The 20,461-nt window shown below is 36.7% G+C and overlaps 1 protein-coding gene across 2 annotated transcripts in view; it reads right to left on the reverse strand.

The window, feature by feature from the left end:
- Positions 1-19,250: 19,250 nt before the first annotated feature.
- Positions 19,251-20,461, reverse strand: part of KIAA0408 (KIAA0408 ortholog) — a 36,698-nt gene continuing 35,487 nt past the window's right edge. For both annotated transcript variants that reach the window (XM_062186739.1, XM_062186740.1), the window contains exon 6: positions 19,251-19,830. In XM_062186739.1, the coding sequence (XP_062042723.1) occupies positions 19,657-19,830 (174 nt within the window). In that variant the 3' untranslated portion in view covers positions 19,251-19,656. The remainder of the gene's footprint in view (positions 19,831-20,461) is intronic.

A 20,461-nucleotide genomic window follows, 5' to 3' on the forward strand; every position in this document is an offset into this window, starting at 1 on the left:
GCCTCAGGAAAAGACTCAAGGAAAAAACTGCAGAGGAAACACTTCCGGATCTAGTGGATGTGACACAGAGGACCTACAGAGAGCCCACCGCGTGGAAACTCAACCGCGGGAGAGCGGCCGCAGAAACTCGCCAGTGCGGGAACGGGAGGGAGGTAAGACAAACAACCCACTTAAGAGATGGGCCAAGAACCTCAATACACATTTTTCCAAAGAGGAAATCCAAATGGCCAACAGACACATGAAAAAATGGTCAGGATCACTAGCCATCAGAGAAATGCAAATCAAAACCACAATGAGGTTTCACCTCACCCCAGTGAGAATGGCTCACATTCAGAAATCTACCAACAACAGATGCTGGCGAGGATGTGGGGAAAAAGGGACACTAACCCACTGTTGGTGGGAATGCAAACTGGTTAAGCCACTGTGGAAGTCAGTCTGGAGATTCCTCAGAAACCTGAACATAACCCTACCATACAACCCAGCCATCCCACTCCTTGGAATTTACCCAAAGGAAATTAATTTGGCAAATAAAAAAGCCGTCTGCACATTAATGTTTATTGCAGCTCAGTTTACAATAGCTAAGACCTGGAACCAACCCAAATGCCCATCAACAGTAGACTGGATAAAGAAATTATGGGACATGTACTCCATAGAATACTATACAGCAGTAAGAAACAACGAAACCCGGTCATTTGCAACAAGATGGAGCAATCTGGAAAACATCATGCTGAGTGAATTAAGCCAGTCCCAAAGAGACAAATTTCATTTGTTTTCCCTGATCGGCGACAACTGAGCACCAAAGGGGAAACCTGTTGAAGTGAAATGGACACTATAAGAAACTATGACCTGATCAGCTCTTGTCCTGGCTCTAGATGTACAATGTAATACTTTATCCTTTTTAGTATTTGTTGTTGTTGTTGTTGTTGTTCTAGTACTAGTGGTTGAACTCAGTAATTAACACACAATTATTCTTAGGTGTTTAAATTTTAACTGAAAAGTAATCCTTGTTAAATTTAAGAGTGGAAAAAGAGAGGGAGGAGATGTACAATTTGGGACATGCACAATCAGTCTTGCCCCAAATGATGGAGTTAGAAATGTACCAGGGGATTCCAATACAATCCCATCAAGGTGGCATGTACCAATGCCATCGCACTAGTCCAAGTGATTAATTTCAGTTCACAACCGATGGCTCTGATAGGTCTAAGAATCAAAGGGATCACACAAACAAGACAAGTGTCTGCTAATACTAACTGATAGAATCAAAAAGGAAGAGAAAGATCCAACATGGGAAGTGGGATACACAGCAGACTCATAGAATGGCAGATGTCCTAAACAACACTCTGGCCTCAGAATCAGCCCTTAAGGCATTCAGATCTGGCTGAAGAGCCCATGAGAGTATTGTAGGCATGGAAAGCCAAGACACCATGGAAAAGAAAAAAAAGAAGACCTAAATGAAAGATCTCTGTGAGTGAGATCCCAGTGGAAAGAACGGGGCCATCAGAGAAGGAGGTACCTTTCTCTGAAGGGAAGAGAGAACTTCCACTTTGACTATGACCCTATCGGAATAAAATCAAAGTCAGAGAACTCTAAAGGCTTCCACAGCCCTGGCAACTCATGACTAGAGCCTAGGGAGATTACTGACGCCATGAACAGGAGTGTCAAATTGTTAAGTCAGCATCAGGAGTCACTGTGTACTTACATCCCATGTGGGATCTGTCCCTAATGTGTTACCTAATGAGCAGTGATGCTATAACTAGTACTGAAACAGTATTTTTACACTTTGTGTTTCTGCGTGGGTACAAACTGATGTGATCTTTACTAATTATATACTGAATCGATCTTCTGTATATAAAGATAATTGGAAATGAAAAAAAAAAAAACCCTGGTGTTAAATTGGAAATGGCATAGAAAATTAATTAATTTTTTAAAAAAATATTATGTAGGATCTCTGTCTTTAATGTGCTGTACACTCTTGTTTGATGCTATAACTAGTACTCCAACAGTATTTTTTTTCACTATGTGTTGCTATATGGGGCAAACTGTTGAAATCGTTACCTAATATATACTAAGCTGATCTTCTGTATATAAAGAGAATTGAAAATGAAAAAAAAAAGGATAATATATCATGACCAACTGGCATGTATCAGAGAACTGCATAGTTGTTTTAACATCTGTCAGTTATATACAACATCAATTATATAAATGCATATCATTTATATAAAAGACAAAAAGCTCATGACTGTCTGCATAGATACAGAAAAAGTATTTGTCATATCTACTCCCTATTAATGATGAAAGGAAAAATAGAGCAACCTCTCTACTAGCAATAAAGGGCAATATTTTTAAACTGGTAAAAGAGATCCATGGAAAACCTTCAGCTAACGTCAAATTTTGTGAAGAAAGATAGAATTCTTTCTTCTAAAATTAGCAATCAGACATGGATAGCCACTCATGATACTTCTATTCAGAACTGCACTGTATATTCTAACAAGGTCATTTAGTTCTTAAAGTCTCCTATCTTAGAAAGGAAGAAGTAAGACAATCTCAATTTGCAGATGTCATTATCTTATACATAGAATGTCCTAAGGATTCCCTGTGTCCCCATCCCTGAAATGCAAATTTCAGCACAGACAAATAGAAAAAATTACAGGATACAAAATCAAAATGCAATATAAATCATAATATGAAATTAACAAAGCAATACTTGGGATAAATTTTAACAAAAGAAACATGAGACTTGTAAAATGAAAACAATAATACATTGTTGAAGGAAGTTAAAGAATTTCTAAGTAAATGGAAAGACATCCCATTTTCATAGATCAGAAGACATAATATTGTTAAGATTACAATAATGTCCAAATTTATATAGAGATTTAATGCAATTGCTACTAAAGTCCCAACTTCATTCTTCTTTTATAGGTATCAATAAGCATATCCTAAAATTCACTTAGAAATTTCAGGTACCTAGAAACTTACTACAAAGCAGTACCACAAGAATTTGTGGGACTGACATACACAGATCAGTAGAATAGAATTTAGAGTCCAGAAACAAAAATCACTGGGTATATGAGGGTATTTCAAACAGTTTATTGAAAATGGAATTAAAACATAAGCTTATTCTGGTCCAAAAAGTTTTTATATTCATGCATTTTTTTTCATGATATGCATTTTCATGAACTTTTTGAAGACCACTTATATTCATGGACTTAAAAAAATTATACCACGGAAAACTTACCTTTTAATTACTTTACCATGAACTGTTTCATGTATTCTTGTTTAGATAACTACTTTTTATCAGTGGTTCTGGGGGAAGTTGTGTGTCCTCATGTAAAATAGCATGTACCTCATAGCATATAGAAAAATTAACTAAAAATGGATTATAAATCTATGTAAGAGATAAACTAGAAAAAATATATATAAGAAAACATAGAGGTAAATATTTATGACCTTGCATTAGACAATGCTTTTTTCAAGTTATGACACCAAAAGAACATGTGACAAAAGAAAAAAATATAAATTGCACTTCATTGTAATTAAGAAATTTTGTGCTTCAAAGAACACCATAAATAAAATGAAAAGATAACATATAGAATGAGAAAATATATTTGGGAATTATACATCTGTTAAGGGACTTGTACCTAATAATAATAAAAAGGCAGAGTTGGGCACTGACATATCAGTAACTACTTTAAATGTAAATGACATGATTTCATCACTTGAAAGGTAGATATTGGTAGAGGGCAAAATTGACCCTTGGCCAGCGCCACGGCTCACTTGGCTAATCCTCCACCTGTGGCGTGGGCACTCCAGGTTCTAGTCCCAGTTGGGGCACCGGTTCTGTCCCGGTTGCTCCTCTCCCAGTCCATTCTCTGCTGTGGCCCAGGAGTGCAGTGGAGGATGGCCCAGGTCCTTGGGCCCTGCACCCACATGGAAGACCAGGAGGCAGCACCTGGCTCCTGGCTTCGGATCAGTGCAGCGCCGGCTGCAGTGCGCTGGCCGTAGAGGCCACTTGGGAGGTGAACCAACGGAAAAAGGAAGACTTTTCTCTCTGTCTCTCTCTCTCTCACTGTCTAACTCTGCCTGTCAAAAAATTTAATTAATTAATTAATTTTAAAAAATTGACCCAACTTTATTCTACTTATGACAAAATCACTCCAAATATAACAATGTAGGTAAATGGAAAGTAAACAGAATGAAAAAGATGGGAAACATTGACTTGAAAAGAGGAGTGGGCATATTGATATTAGATAAACCAGCAATCAAAGGAAAGAACATTACCAAGTACAAGGGAGGCTGCAGAATGATAAAGGGGGTTAATACTCCAGGAAGGCATAGAAACTGAGCTTTAGAGTATGTGAAGCCACAATTAAAAGAACTGAAAAGAGAAGTAATCAAATATAAAATGATAGTTGTCGACTTCAATACCATTCTCTTAACAATTAATAAAATGATTAGACAGCAAGTCATACAGTATATAAAAAAACTGTACCACACAACCAACCAACAGAATAAGAAATTTATAGAATTCTCCACACAACAAAAGCAGAATGCACAATATTTTCAATGAAATGCATAAACTTATTGAGTGGTAGTCAAACAAGATAAACTCCTAAAACTCACGCCAGTCATATCACAATCAAACTTCTGAGAACCCAGTAAAAAATCTTGGATGATGCTACAGAGAAACATTACATTACCTATGGGGAAAATAACTAAAGTAAAATTGATTTTTTTTTGTCTGAAACATAGAAACCAAAATGAAGGCCATAACGTTCAACTGTAAACCTTAATGAAAATAACCTTAGGAAAGAAGAAGTGGAGACATCCTCAGTGACAGATATACTAGGAGAATGTCTTGCCAAGAAAGCTACCTTTAGACAACATCTAATAGCATGTTCTCCAGTACAGAGAGGAAACACTAAAAGGAGGAGGTTTAACTTCAGGAAGGAATTTAAAAAAGGAATGGATGAAAATAGAAATAAAAATTATAGACTATTTTTTGTCTCATGAATTTTTAAACTGTGTTTGAAGTTGAAACTAAAATTATAAACTCACCTCATGGGTTGCTTAAAATATTTGGAAGAAATACTTGACATTGTTGTCTAAAAGTGAGATGAGTGAAAGGACTTAAATAAATGTCAGTTTTCTATACCTCACTCAGTTCAGTAAGATGTTTATACTAGGACACTGTGATGTTTCACATATGAACACAGTAATAACTAGAGCAACCATAGAAATTAACCAGAGAAAATATATTTAAAAACACTCTAGATAAATGAAAGTGGAATTCTAAAATATATATAAGTAATCCACAAGAGATAAGAAATGGGGAAAAGATATGAAAATTGGCAAAAACTGATATTCAATATAAACCTCACAATTTTAAAAAAATTAATGCAAAATTGATCATAGAATTAAATGTAAAATATTAACTACAAAACTTTCAGAAGATAAAGACTTTCAGGAGACAGAGCAATGCAAAAAGTCTTAGACTTAATACCAGAACATGATCCACAAATGAAACAAATTTAATAAAAAATGAAAATTAAAAACTTTGTTCTGTAAAAGACCTTGTTAAGAAGTTATAAATACCAGGCTGGTGCCATGGCTCACTTGGCTAATCCTCCTCTGCCTGCTGTGCTGGCACCCTGGGTTCTAGTCCCAGTTGGGGCACCGGTTCTCCTCTTCCAGTCCAGCTCTCTGCTGTGGCCCGGGAAGGCAGTGGAGGATGGCCCAAGTGCTTGGGCCCTGCACCCGCATGGGAGACCAGGAGGAAGCACCTGGTTCCTGGCTTTGGATCAGATCAGTGCAGCGCCTGCCGCAGTGCCTGTCCAAAAAAAAAAAAAAAAAAGACCAGCACTGACAGAAATAAAATAATTGTAAACTACATGTCTGATAAAGGCTTTATATAAAGAAAACATGAAGAATCAAAAAAGTCAACATTTAAAAAAGAATCTAATAAGAAAAATGAGCACAGGAAATCTAAAAACATTTTGCCAAAGAGAAGACCTGAATTGCTAATAAATATATTAAAAGATCTTCAACATCATTAGCAATTAAGGAAATGCAAATATGAAACCACAATTATTACTTTATACTTATAATGTTTAAAATAAAAAACATTGGAGAGGATGTGGAGCAACTGGATTTCTAATACATTGCTGTTGGGAATTAAAAATGGGTCAGCTACATTCAATTACAGTAGGCCAGATTCTATAAAACCAAATATGTACTAACCATGTAAATGACCAGCAATTATATTTTTGGCATTTATCCCAGAGAAGTTAAACTCATGTTCATAAAAAATCATGTATTTAAATGTTTAGAACCGTTTATTCCTAAAATACTGGAAAGAATCAAATGTCTTTAAACGGGTGCGTGGGTGAACAAAATGATCTCTGTTCAATGCAATACTAAATGGCAATGAGAAATAATGAACTGATACAAACAACAAACTGGAAAACTTCAAGTGTATCACATCTACTAAAAAATTTAATTTCTTTTTTTTTCACGTTCATGCCATTTTTATTCCCTAACTACCAGAATGAAAATAAAGCTCATGGATTTGTCATAGCCAAAAAATTAATGAAAGAAGTTAATAAACAAGTCTCATAAACATGTCTCTAGCATTTACAGGTTTTGATAGACTATTTTGCTTTTACCATCAAATACTATCAAATACTTCTTTTTTTAACTTTTATTTAATAAATATAAATTACCAAAGTACAACTTTTGGATTATAGTGGCTTTTTCCCCTAAAACCTCCCTCCCACCCACAACCATGCCATCCCCCACTCCCTCTCCCATCCCATTCACATCAAGATTCATTTTCAATTACCTTTATATACAGAAGATCAATTTAGTGTATACTAAGTAAGGATTTCAACACTTTGCACCCACACAGAAACACAAAGTATAAAGTACTGTTTGAGTACTAGTTATACTAATAATTCACATAGTTCAACACATTAAGGACAGAGATCCTACAGGGGAGTAAGTGCACAGTGACTCCTGTTGTTGATTTAACAATTGAAACTCTTATTTATGGGTCAGCAAATACCTGAGGCTCTTGTCATGAGCTGCCAAAGCTATGGAAGTCTCTTGAGTTTGCCAACTCCCATCTTATTTAGATAAAGTCATAGTCAAAGTAGAAGTTCTCTCCTCCCTTCAGAGAAAGGTACCTCCCTCTCTGATGACCTATTCTTTCCACTGGGTTCTCACTCACAAAGATCTTTCATTTAGGTCATTTTTTTTTTTTTTGCCAGAGTGTCTTGGCTTTCCATGCCTGAAATACTCTCATGGGCTTTTCAGTCAGATCTGAATGCCTTAAGGGCTGATTCTGAGGCCAGAGCGCTGTTTAGGACATCTGCCATTCTATTAGTCTGCTGTGTATCCCACTTCCCATATGTTCTCCCTGATTGATGACAACTAACTGAGCACCTAAAAGGAAACCTGTTGAAGTGAAATGGACACCATGAGAAACAATGACTTGATCAGCCCTTGTCCTGACTGTCGAGGAACAACTTACTACTTTATTCCTTGTGGTATTTTTTTGTTCTACTTAATACCATTGGTTGAACTCTTTAATTAATGCACAATTATTCATAGGTGTTTAAATTTAACTGAAAAGTGGGAATAAGAGTGGGAATAATAGAGGGAGGAGATGTACAGTTTGGCACATGCTCAATCGGACTTACTCCTAATGGTAGAGTTAGAAACGTGCCAGGGGATTCCAATTCAATCCCATCAAGGTGGCATGTACCAATGCCATCTCACTAGTCCAAGTGATCAGTTTCAGTTCATAATTGATCATGATGATAGGATTAAGAGTCAAAGGGATCGCATAAACAAGACTAGTGTCTGCTAATACTAACTGATAGAATGAAAAAGGTGAGAAAAAAGTTAATTTCAAAATGTCGTGTACAGGATGATTACAGAGATGGGTTAGTACAGATTAGTGGCTGCCAGGACACAGGGACATGTGTAGTGGGGGAAATGGAGGCACACATACAAGTTGGATTAGGATGTTCCTTTGTGGTGATGGATCAGATCTGTATTTTGATTGTGCTAGTAATCACACAATTTTGTCTATGAAAAAAGTGCATGTAAACACGCACACAAATGGGTGCATGTTTTATTCTTTATCTAATTAATTAGATAGGAAGAGAGAGAGTGAGCCACCATCTGCTGGTTCATTCCCAAAATGTCCATAACGGTCAGGGCTGGGCTGGCCAAAGCTGGGAGCTGGGAACTCAATACATGTCTCCCATGTCGTTGGCAGGAACCAAATCACCTGAGCTGTCACCATGCCTCCCATGGTCTGCATTAGTAAGAACCTGAAATCAGCAGCTGGAGCTGGGTATTGAACCCAGGTATTCTGATATGGAATGTGGGCATTTTAACTAGTAAGCCAGATGCCAATCCCTAAATGCAGGTTTTAAAACAGTAATAGAAAAATGTTACTTTCTTGGTTTTGATTTTTTATTACAGTGATCTAAGAAGTCATCATGAAAGGAAGGTGGATGACTAACATTATTTCAAAAGGGGAAAAAATGTGTTTGGTGCATGCCAACTTAAACCAAATAATACCATTTGATTTTTTTTGTTGTTGGGAAATATTTTGTTGCTTTCATGTAAGAACAGAAAACATATTTTATGTGCAATCATTGAAAAATTTGATGCTGCTGGGCTTGAGAAATAGAGTGTTTTAAGGTCGCATTGGCAACCAACTGATCTGGGCATGCTACTAGGGGAAGAGAATGTGTTGAGGTTGCTTATGGTATTGGCTGCCAGAGTGCAAGTGCTGAAAACTGTGGTATTTTCATGGGTGCTTAGATACCTACACAGCCAGTCTTTTTTATTTTCATTTTTAAACATTAACCTTCACCACATCTAAAGTCATTGATTCCAAAATGGAACTAAAAATTTATAACAGTTACGCTCACTGTGTATTTTGCTTTCAAGCATTTGATTTCCTTTAGCTCTACTTCCTGCCAACAGCAAATAAGTACCTCCCAATGGTGGTCATCATTATTTCTTACTTATACATTTAAAGTATGATAATCTTTAGATGATATGTCTAACAGGAAATATATAGTCTGGATTAACAGAATAAATTTCAATCATAAACTTGATATTATATAAAATATGATTAAAAATTTTTAGTCCAGCCAGAAATTTGAAAAGATGGAATAGATGAAGTTTTTTTTTCTCTTTTTTTTTTAACTTTTATTTAATGAATATAAATTTCCAGTGTACAGCTTATGGATTACAATGGCTTCCCCCTCCCTTAACTTCCCTCCCACCCGCAACCCTCCCCTCTCCCGCTCCCTCTCCCCTTCCATTTGCATCAAGATTCATTTTCAATTCTCTTTATATACAGAAGATCAATTTAGTATAAAGATTTCAACAGTTTGCACCCACATAGAAACACAAAGTGAAACATACTGTTTGAGTACTAGTTATAGCATTAAATCACAATGTACAGCACATTAAGGACAGAGATCCCACATGAGAAGCAAGTGCACAGTGGCTCCTGTTGTTGACCCAACAAATTGACACTCTAGTTTATGGCGCCAGTAACCACCCTAGGCTGTCGTCATGAGTTGCCAAGGCTATGGAAGCCTTCCAAGTTTGCCGACTCTGATCATATTTAGACAAGGTCATAAAAGACAGAGTGAGAATAGTAACCAATGATCCTAAGAGTGGCATTTACCAGGTTTGAACAATTATACAGCATTAAGTGGGGAAGAGGACCATCAGTACACACAGGTTGGGAGTAGAGCCATTGGTGGTAGAGTAGAGGTTATGATTACAAAGGAATGAGGCCCAAGTATGCTAGACAGGGTCTAGAACAAAGGACAGAGTCATTATTAGAGGAGCTAAGAAAGGTGCTGTCTAAGCTACAATTAAGTTTTCTGATTTAGAGGCAAATAGAACCTGATAGAAGGGGCTTGATAATAATCTGGTGGGCTTTAGGCCTTGTAAGTTAAGAGGCCCAGACCTATCTATCTCTTCACGTGGGGTATATCCTAAGGGAGGTGTGAACCTCCTAGGGGAAGGCACTCTGTTGACTTTCATTACTTGGCTGGCCTGGGAGGAGAGCTGGCCAGGTAAAGGCAGGGGGCATCTCTAACAAGAAATTTACAGTTCTGCCTGCAATGTTGCTGACCCTACTTTGCCGTCCCCTCAGCTGAAGTTTTAACAGTGAATCTGATGGTGAAAATTATCATAGACCATCCTCTTTTCTCATGAATTGGTAAGTGGTTGCCATAGAAAAATAATAGATAGGCTAAAAGGCATATTTAAAACAGATTAGTATTTGCACAACTGCCAGAAATCTATTCTTTTAAAAATTTTGGTGGATAAGGCCCTGGAAATAATTGCATAAACCATCACTGTTTTTGTAAGAAGCATTAAAAGTGACTTTTATACAACCAGAAAATGTTGCACCAATGAAGGAAAAAAAATTGTCTATGCATGAAAAGCAATTAAAAAGCCAAAGTTTCTTAGCAAATCTTAGCACAGACTTGCTATAGTTATGGTCAACCTGTGTGGAGCTTAAAAAGAAACTGGTAATGTGAAATGTACCTTTTTATAAAGGTATATTGATTGAATCGTACTTAACCAAGTAGTTCTAACATGCAAGAATGATATCCTAGAATGACTGCTCTTTAAGTCAGAAAGCATAGACATGAATAATTTAGTGTTTTGATTCATTATTGATCTTTCTTCACTCATTATATAAATGATTTATCATGAGAGGATGGGTGTTGTTGTGGAGCGAGTGAAGCTGCTGCTTGGGGTGCTCACACCTCATTTCGGAATGCCTGGGATCAAATCCTCCCCCTGCTTCCTATCCAATTTCTTAATAATGTACTTGAGAGGAAACAAATAATGGCCCAGGTACTTGAGATCTTTCAGAGAGCTCTCATCTGCTGGTGTACTCTCCAAATGCCTGAAATGTCCAGAGCTGTGCCAGGCCAAAGCTAGAAACTGGTGATTTAATATGTGTTTTCCATGTGGGAGGCAGGGACCCAACTACTTGAGCCATCCTGGGGTCTGCTTAAGCAGGGAGCTGGAGTAAGGGGCCAGAGTCAGGAATTGAGCCCAGGTGCACTGCTATAGAACACCGACCTTTATCCACTAGGCTCAATTCTCATCTCTGATTAGAATTTTTTTTTTTGACAGGCAGAGTGGACAGTGAGAGAGAGAAACAGAGAGAAAGGTCTTCCTTTTTGCCATTGGTTCACCCTCTAATGGCCGCCGCGGCAGTGCACCGTGCTGATCTGATGGCAGGAGCCAGGTGCTTATCCTGGTCTTCCATGGGATGCAGAGCCCAGGCACTTGGGCCATCCTCCACTGCACTCCCTGGCCACAGCAGAGAGCTGGCCTGGAAGAGGGGCAACTGGGACAGAATCGATGCCCCGACCGGGACTAGAACCCAGTGTGCTGGCGCCGCAAGGCAGAGGATTAGCCTATTTAGCCACGGCACCGGCCTCTGATTAGATTTTAATTATTGGAACTGCTCTTTAAGAAGAGAATTAAAATCTTATGACAATGGGGTAAAGCATGGGTGAAAACAATGAATCATCATTGCTTTGTCTAATGACAAACAGTGGTTCACAAAGTTGGTTTATTCAGTGGCAACATCTTAAGGGTAACTACTTTGTGAAAGCAAAATTCTGAAAACTTAATTCATCTATAGATGATACAAGTACATGTAACCTGTTGTTATTTTTCCTTCAATTGTCTTTCCCTAAGGTAAAAGAGACAATCTGATTATATTTCTTATGATATTAAGTCCTGAACTTCAGGTAAAAGACATTTTATACCAGCAATAGTTTGAAATCTTCAGGTACACTATTTCTTTGTTAATGTTCTGGCCAACTTACTGTAGTGCTTATTTTTATAAAATTTTCAAAACAGTGAAAAAAAACCCAATTTTAATTTTTACACATTTTCTTGTGGATTCAGCTTCTCAAAATGTAGTGACACAAGAAGAGAAATTTCTATGCAAATTAATTCAAGCCAGCTCAAATCTATAAGGTAAGTAAATTTGTAAGTAAGGAATCAGAGAAGAAAACTATTCTTGTGTTTTTATTAGCAAATAATTCAAACAAAGTGCCGACACTTTTTAATTACTTAGCAAAATCTGCATTTGTGAATTCAAAATTTTCAAGTTAAAACCCACTGAAAATTAAATTATTTAAAACATTTTCTCTTACAATGGGCAATTTTAGACATGATCAGAGACCTTTGGATGACTATTTCTTTAATGTGCTATTAGAAAAAAACTTTGTGGAAACATTCGAGAAACATATGTCTGGATGCTCTCTGGCCCATAGTACCAGATGGCTGGTTAAAGAATGAGAAAGGCAGTAGGCGTGAGAGTGGAGGTGAATTGATGGAATGGCCACCTTCTGGCCTATGTGTGTGGCACAGATTCATTTCAGATACCCTCACGTTGCCACAGGAGAATGGAATAGTCCTGCGGCTAGAAAGTTTCTGCTGTCAGACCTGGGCTTTTCCACTGGACAGCAATAGATCAACACCAGATAAGCTTCATCTGTGAATCTCTTTTCCGGGGCCCCACGCAGCCCATCTGCTGTCCATTCAGAGCTCAGAGTTGACACGTTTCAAGTTTTGTTATAATCACACTGTGTTTCTTTTTCCTTGTGGTCACAGTTTGCTTCATCAATGCAGTCTGGGTGATCCCTGTGCTCTTCTAGTTCATTAGACACACAATTTGGTGTCATTTTCCAAGTTCTATGACATGAATATTTTTGTGCCTATTTTGAATTGTAATTAGAGAAAACCATAACTTAATTCCTAGGGTATCTAATTTTGCTCTTAATATCTAGTATATAAAATATATATGACTTGTCATCAGATAATGTTTTAGGTTCAGGGATGGAGCCACAAGAAAGTGATAAGAAAGGGAAAGTAGTGAGAAAAGAAGATCTATCCTAACGTCATCAATTTTGCAATCCTGTTCAGTCCTACACTGTGGGATCCTATGAAGGCATCCTATCAATTATAGTTCCTGAAAACACCTCAAATGAAGGCTCAAGCTTAACTGAGCCATAATTTAATTCAAGTTTATGGTGGTTCCTGCCAAGTGGGTCCTCCCTTCCTTCCCAAATCTCCTTGGATTCTGACTTCAGTGTAAATTTTCTGTGCTGGTGAAGACTTCTCCATTGCTATTTCCAATGGCATCTGCCTCCCTACCTCAGGCTCCATCTCTTAACTTTTTTACATGTTGTTCCCCAGGACTAGATTTCTTCACTCAGATCTTGATTTTTGCCACTTTCCTTCTCCAGATATTTCATTTCTACCTTGGTCCTGGAATCAGTGTCAGATCTACTGCTTTATGAAAAATCTTGAGGTAGCCCACCTGTCTGATTCCTGAGTCTGGTCCTCTCCTTGATGAACAGCTTTCCTAGGCCCTTGTTCTGCCAAGGAAGCCTTATGAATTCATTTAGCTCCTCTTCTAGACGGCTATCAACTTTAACAACATGACATACCAGGTCCACACTCCTTTCTCCTGGCCTCCACTTTTCTTAGGAAGCTTTAGCCCCAGTGATTTACCTCTTGAATTCTGACAGATAGAAACTTTTTCCTCTTATTACTCCTCCATGTGACTTCCTTTCAAAAACATTGTAGATGTTTCTCTGGCTCTCATTGGAAGTTTCACTTCAGATACTCAGAAAACCTTTCACTGAGTTTGTGTGTAAAATTAAATTTTAAATTTTAAAATTAATTTGTTAAAGTTTTATTTATTTATTTGAAAGGTAGAGTTACAGAGAGGCAAAGGCAGAGAGAGAGAGAGAGAGAGAGAGAGAGAGAGAGAGAGAAAGTCTTCCATTCCACTCCCCAAATGGCTGCAATGGCCAGAGCTGGGCCTGATCCAAAGCCAGGAGCCAGGAGCCAGGAGCCAGGAGCCAGGAGCTTCTTCCAGGTGTCCTTGCAGGAGTCCAAGGACTTTATCATCTTCCACTACTTTCCCAGGTCACAGCAGAGAAGAGAGCTGGATCAGAAGTGGAGCAGCAGGGACTTGAAGTGGTGCCCATATGGGATGCCAGCACTATAGGCAGTGGCTTTACCTATTATGCCACAATGCCAAACCCTAATGACAAAATTTTAAACACAGAATTCCAAGCAAAGATTGAAATGAAGAAATATGAGATTCAATTAGAATATTGGCCATTATTTTGAGACTGATTGGCACTTTATAGCAAAAAAAAAATGATAGATCCTGAATAGGCAAATTTATCTCATTATAATAAAACTGTCACATGATTAAACAATTTATTTAGGAAATAAAGCTTGAAAAAGAAACTAATGGCACAGCACAATCTTGAGTGAGACATTAAAATAGGAAATAACTGCATGCTTGCAATGGTGTGCATGTGTATCTCTAACTTCACATTGCAAGTTAAATCTCTAATGCATCTCTAATGCAATATTAGGAGAAGGGGTGTTTAAGTCAAGAGGGCTCCTCTCTCGTACATGGGCTTTAAAGCTTTTGTAAAAAAAAAAAGCTTTATACAACACCTGATCCCTTTTTGCTCTTTTGTTCTTCTGTTATATGAAGATACAGTAAGAAGGCACCATCTTGGAAACAGAGAGATACCAATGACAGTACGTTGATCTTGTGTTTTGCATCCTCTAGAACTGTAAGGAACAAATCTCTGGATTTTACAATTACCCAGTCCCAGACATCTTGTTACAGAAGCATGAAAGGATTAAGGTAATTCTTCAAGCACATCATGTTTTCACTTAAACAATTTTTTGTCCTTTATCAAGCCTTTTTTTTTTTTTTTTTTTTGACAGGCAGAGTGGATAGTGAGAGAGAGAGACAGAGAGAAAGGTCTTCCTTTTTGCCGTTGGTTCACCTTCCAATGGCCACTGCAGCCGGCTCACTGCACTGATCCGAAGCCAGGAGCCAGGTGTTTCTCCTGGTCTCCCATGCGGGTGCAGGGCCCAAGAACCTGGGACATCCTCCACTGCACTCCCGGGTCATAGCAGAGAGCTGGCCTGGAAGAGGGGCAACCGGGATAGAATCCAGCGCCCCAACTGGGACTAGAACCTGGGGTGCCGGTGCCACAGGCGGAGGATTAGCCTGTTAAGCCACAGCGCCGGCTCAAGCCCATATTTTGAAGTGTATTTTCTAGGTAAGTTGAATAAGTCATAGCTATAAATTCTGAAAAATGTACTTGCTAGTTTAAAAAAAAGTGCAAGAATTGAAGCATAATAATACTATTCTAGAAATCTCAGTCTCATTTATTCTGAGTGGTTAAGTTACAGTTGTAAAGCTTTTCTATGATTGTTTTGAACACTGAGAAGGTCATGACTCAATTGATTTTATAGATGATGTTTGCTTGGCTGCTTATTGGTTTTATCTTCAACATCATGTCCAATACACAAACTTATATAAAATCAGAGCATAGACATTACATGTGAAAAGTAGTTTTGCTAAAATGAGCCTTCTTCACAACTTCTTGAATTTGTTAAAAACAAAGCAATCAAGATTGATGCTTAATGATTGAGACCATTGAAGAACAGAATCAAGAGAATTTCTCAGTGAGAGCAAAATAAGCAATTTGAAAAACTAGCAATGACTGCAAGTAAACAATTTCTGTGTCACCCATAACATAACCAAACAAACATGAAAAAATAACTCTTTACTATTTTTTCCCATTCCTCTTTGGGGAAAATAAAGGTTGGCAAAGAGTCTGAGCCAGAAGTCTGAATCCATTTACTTCTAACTATTATCTTGGGAAATATTTCTAATTCTTAACCTGAGTAGTTAATTTTCCCTCTGATAAGAAATCCAATTGCTTGTTTTGAAGTTTTTAACAAGAAACAAACAAGTCATGGAAGATCAATGTTCTTTGAAAACAATAAAGTCATAAATACACATCACACATTTACATGGGGAAGCAGGACACGTATTTGAGCCCAGTCCCAGATCCCCTTCTTGTTACTTTGCCAGCTAAGAAGGCCACACCAAATCTCAGGTTTCTCATTTCTAAATGAGAAGAGTGATTGCTAAATTCCTTCCAAATCTAGACTTCCCTAATTTCTAGAGTCCTGTTTAGCTTCATATAAGCATATTTTTCCAGAATTTATCTATATAAACTATTGGATTTGCAAGGTATTGAAATATATGTCAGAGTTTATATCTTCAGAATTTGATTTGCATTGAAACAAAAATCATTTCATATTTGAAAAATTTACTCACGTACAGTAAAAATCATTGGTTTGAAGTCATCTTTTGTTCTTATATGGGGGACATCCCTTTCTCTCCTTAAAATATTTTTGTTTTTTTGCTTTATAAAGCCCATTTTTTGAAGGAACACATATTCTGGATATGAGTAATCATGGTTGTAAACAATCATGCAAATGCAAATTTTCAGAAGTGAATGCACTTTTCAAAAAACCATATTTATCAACTCAACAGATGCTACCTGGGCACAGATGGGAGACAGGATGTCAGTGTGTGAGAAACTATATTCATATGGGGTTGGATGTGGCCAGGAGCAGAAAGTGAGGCAGAATTAGCTCAGATTCTACTGTTTAGAGACATTTTTGGGAAGGCTAGATTAAACTGTGTACATATTTGAGTTTACACATAAGACTCTCAACTTTGAGGAAAAAAGAGAAAAATCAGAATGTTCTGAATGCATAAAAATGCCACAGAAGGTATTTCCACACTTATTTTATTTAATAGCTTCCAATGGGTGAAGGAGATTTCAATATCAAGTAATTTTTATCAGCAAATGTGCCTAAAATAATTCTAAAGATCTTTTTAAGGAAGCAGATAATCTTGAAGGTTGAGATGTTTCCTCAGGATGACAAGGAGCCTTGTAAAAATCAATCTGTGTAGAAGTGAATCATGTTTTATGGAAAAAATCTGTAAAATAAAAAATGATCATTCTCATTGTCTAAATAAAAGTCAATAAAACTCATGGTAAGTTTTGATAAAGTGAACTATACAAAGCATAATTTATATTTTTTTGTGTTAGGGATATAAAGGCAACAGAAAGAGCTTAAGTTAGGATGGCACAGACAGGCACATGCATCCACTCACATAGGACTCTTCTCTGCCTCATTGTTATTCCTTTCTGAGATTAGCCAATAATCTCCTGTTGAAATAATGTAAGACTCCCAATCCCCAAATGCCTTCTAGGGAACACATCTATCAATATAAGAGTTTCTACTCCAATATTTAAATCCAAAAATGGTGTCACAATGAAGGGTGTGTTGTAGAGAAGAAAATGTCCATCCAAAGTAGAAAAACGACCAGTTAAAAATCACAATACATCAAAAAATATTTTTCAAGGATAACTTCCATTTACCTGATAGATTTTTCCATAAAAATTTATAAAATATGTTAAATAAAAAGCAGAACATTCAAGTAAGCTGATGTAATTTCTTCAGTTGTATAACCAAGGGGTTGGACTAGATACTAAATGTTTTAGGGCTAATATTCTGATTTGTCAACATATGATATTAAAATGTGTCCCATTGGCTCATTCAAGTGGTTAGTGGCTTAAAACTAGGAAGCCTGACAATATAACTCTTTTAATTTACAGGTAGGAATGGCAAGTCTCAGCGAAGGAAAGAGATTACCCAAGGTTATCTTTTCATTCAGATATAAGTGTTATCTCTTGCAAATCTTCCTGGTCATCAAGTATTTTGCTTTGTTTTAAGAGAGTCCTAGTTCCTACCCTTTGAAATTTTGCATTAGTAATTATACAACAAGAGCAATAATTTCATTTTTAAAAGAAATCCTCAATATTCTGATTTGTAGGAAAAGGTAGGAGCCACAGATCATACAAAACTGCCTGGAATACAGTGATGGATAGTGTCTTGGCACCACTGCAGCAACATTTTCCTAACAGGTCCATCTTTTTTATTAGTCAGAATACCACCTTCCCAGTGTTTTTACCCCTCTACTTTAAAAGCATATTATGACAGTGATATCAATTGATTTCTAAATTACTTGTGGATTGATAGCCTTTACTTACCATCCAATCCAAAATCCTATCCTAGAAGATTATTTTAGCTTCACAATAGAAGGTCCCCTTATGGTAAAGTATGAATCTGCCCATCACCATGCTGCAGTCTTTAGCCTTTTAAGGCAGTTTGCTATTTTATAATTATTTACTTTACCTTTGGGCATGGTATAGAATGAAGTGAGATTCTCTAAATGGTCAGAATAAAGAGAAGGCTCTTTGAATATATTTGGGATAAGAAATTCTTAACCTTTTCTGGCAGTAAAATAATAACTTACATAGAATTACTGATAATAATAAAACATAATTATTTTTGTATTACATAGACAGTGAAGAGCAAAGTTGCCTCTAAAATCTTCTGTGTAGAATTCCAAGCACCTCATCATTCTTATTTATATCAGTGAGAACATGGATCTTAGGTGTTCACTGTATTCAAATTGTAGAAAATGCCAAAATATACATTTCTGATTCTTATGCTACAATGGATGCCAAAGTTTAGTTTAAGGCTTTTTTTTTGTAGCACACTATAAGAAGTATATTACAGTTCAGCTCTCAGTGAAATATTATTCTTGCTTTCCTTGTTAGTAAAAACAGTGAATTAGTCTTTTATCTCTTAATTTTAGGGAAAAGTTTAGAAAAAGGAAAAAATGAACAACTTACCTCTAGTCATGTATAACTCTAGATAAAGCAACAAAACTAAAAGCTTACCACAATTTTAACAAAAAGCAGAACTTCAACATAGTTTAATTTCTGTTTGCATCCCCTTTAAGGAATATTTGTCACTGAGATTGACAAAATAAATTATTTCGTCATGTCATTTATAAGGCAGTCTCATGAAACCAGCTCTGAGGATCAATACATTGTCAGAGCCAAACTAGACTACCAAATGATACATAAAAGCTTTTATGAACATTTATGCTATTTCATAAGGTCGATCTGTTAGGTTTGTGACATATTTACTTGAAAGATTAAAAAAGGAGATCAATATTGTTAGTTCATCCTCACATGGATTAAGCAACTATGACTTGTATTTAGAAAACTACTAGTGTTAGACGTGTGTATAATGATTATTTTTCAATAAAGTTGACAGCCATGTAAGTGGTTAATTAATAGATGTATACCTCAAATAACTTAAGTGGATACCTATTAAAAGGTCTACAAAATATAAACAGTACTGTATATTTTCAAAACTTTTAAATAAACACAAAGAATACATAGGCATACATGTTATAATTTCAAAGTGAACACTAGCACATACAGTTTTGTTAGCTAAACACACACTAGGATACTTCCTGTGACAACACATGCACCTACAAACAAATGGTCATGCACATAACCTTGCTTTCTGCCACTTGCAAGAAAGAATATACACTATTTGTACACATTGTTTCAACTGAAATATTGGGAAATTGATGAGGGTGACATTAAAAATTCTGGTCTAAGAAATCAAAACAGGAAGATAACTGTTCCACAGATTAAAAACACTGAAGACTGATGGAAGGTTAAGATTTAAATTACTCCTCCCAATGATCTTGAAAGATACAGTAGAGAACAGGACTGTCTGTAAACACTCAGAATGCTGTTTGGCCACTGGGACTAGAGCTTTTGTAATCTAACAATCCAGGCCAGAGACTTAGACCATCTTTGCTTCAGATTGAAGAGAAATGGTGCAACTGTTGGCAGTTCTCCGTAAGGCTGGGGGTGCTGATGGTGATCTGGATGCCCATCTGGATGGGAGGCGGCGATTTGCTGGTCTAGCAGGTCGAGAAAACCCTTTTCCAGGGAAGGCTTTCACTGCCAGGGATTCCTGGGACACAAGGAAAGACATTCATCTCACTATACAGGCACTAATGGCAGACTATATATACTGTAGATCCCAACTAAGGGATCAATGTGGCCTACTTATAATCAAGAAAAGGCACTGAAAACTAAAGATGATATCTGTCTAATATTTGTGGCTTGGAATTTTTAATCAAAGCAATTCAATTTTAATATAAAACACTACATGTGATAATCTTGTAGATCTCATTCACACTGACAAATTTCAATACAGTTGATGTCTTGTAGAAATAGTTATGAGCTCAGGATTCAAAAGTTCAAGTTAAATGACTCATAGGATGGAATTACAGATGTTTCTTACTGGATTATTAGGATATTTAGTATTATTTAAAAATGAAAATGCCTTATAGAAAAAAATGCTGCTCATTTATGTCTAGTTCACACTTCTTAGAGATCATAAGCAAAAGACATAAAAATCTCATAATTTATCTCTTTTTTTAAATTAAGGACCACCATCACTATTTCTCAAGTTAAAATGATCATTAGTATACATTTTCTTAAATTTCAAAATTTTAGAGAAAGAGATCCATCTATCATCCATTGGTTTACTCTCCAGATAACTGCAATAACTGGGGTAGTGCCAAGCCAAAACCAAGAAC

The sequence above is a fragment of the Lepus europaeus genome, chromosome 3, assembly GCF_033115175.1.
Source record: "Lepus europaeus isolate LE1 chromosome 3, mLepTim1.pri, whole genome shotgun sequence".
Lineage (NCBI taxonomy): Eukaryota > Metazoa > Chordata > Mammalia > Lagomorpha > Leporidae > Lepus > Lepus europaeus.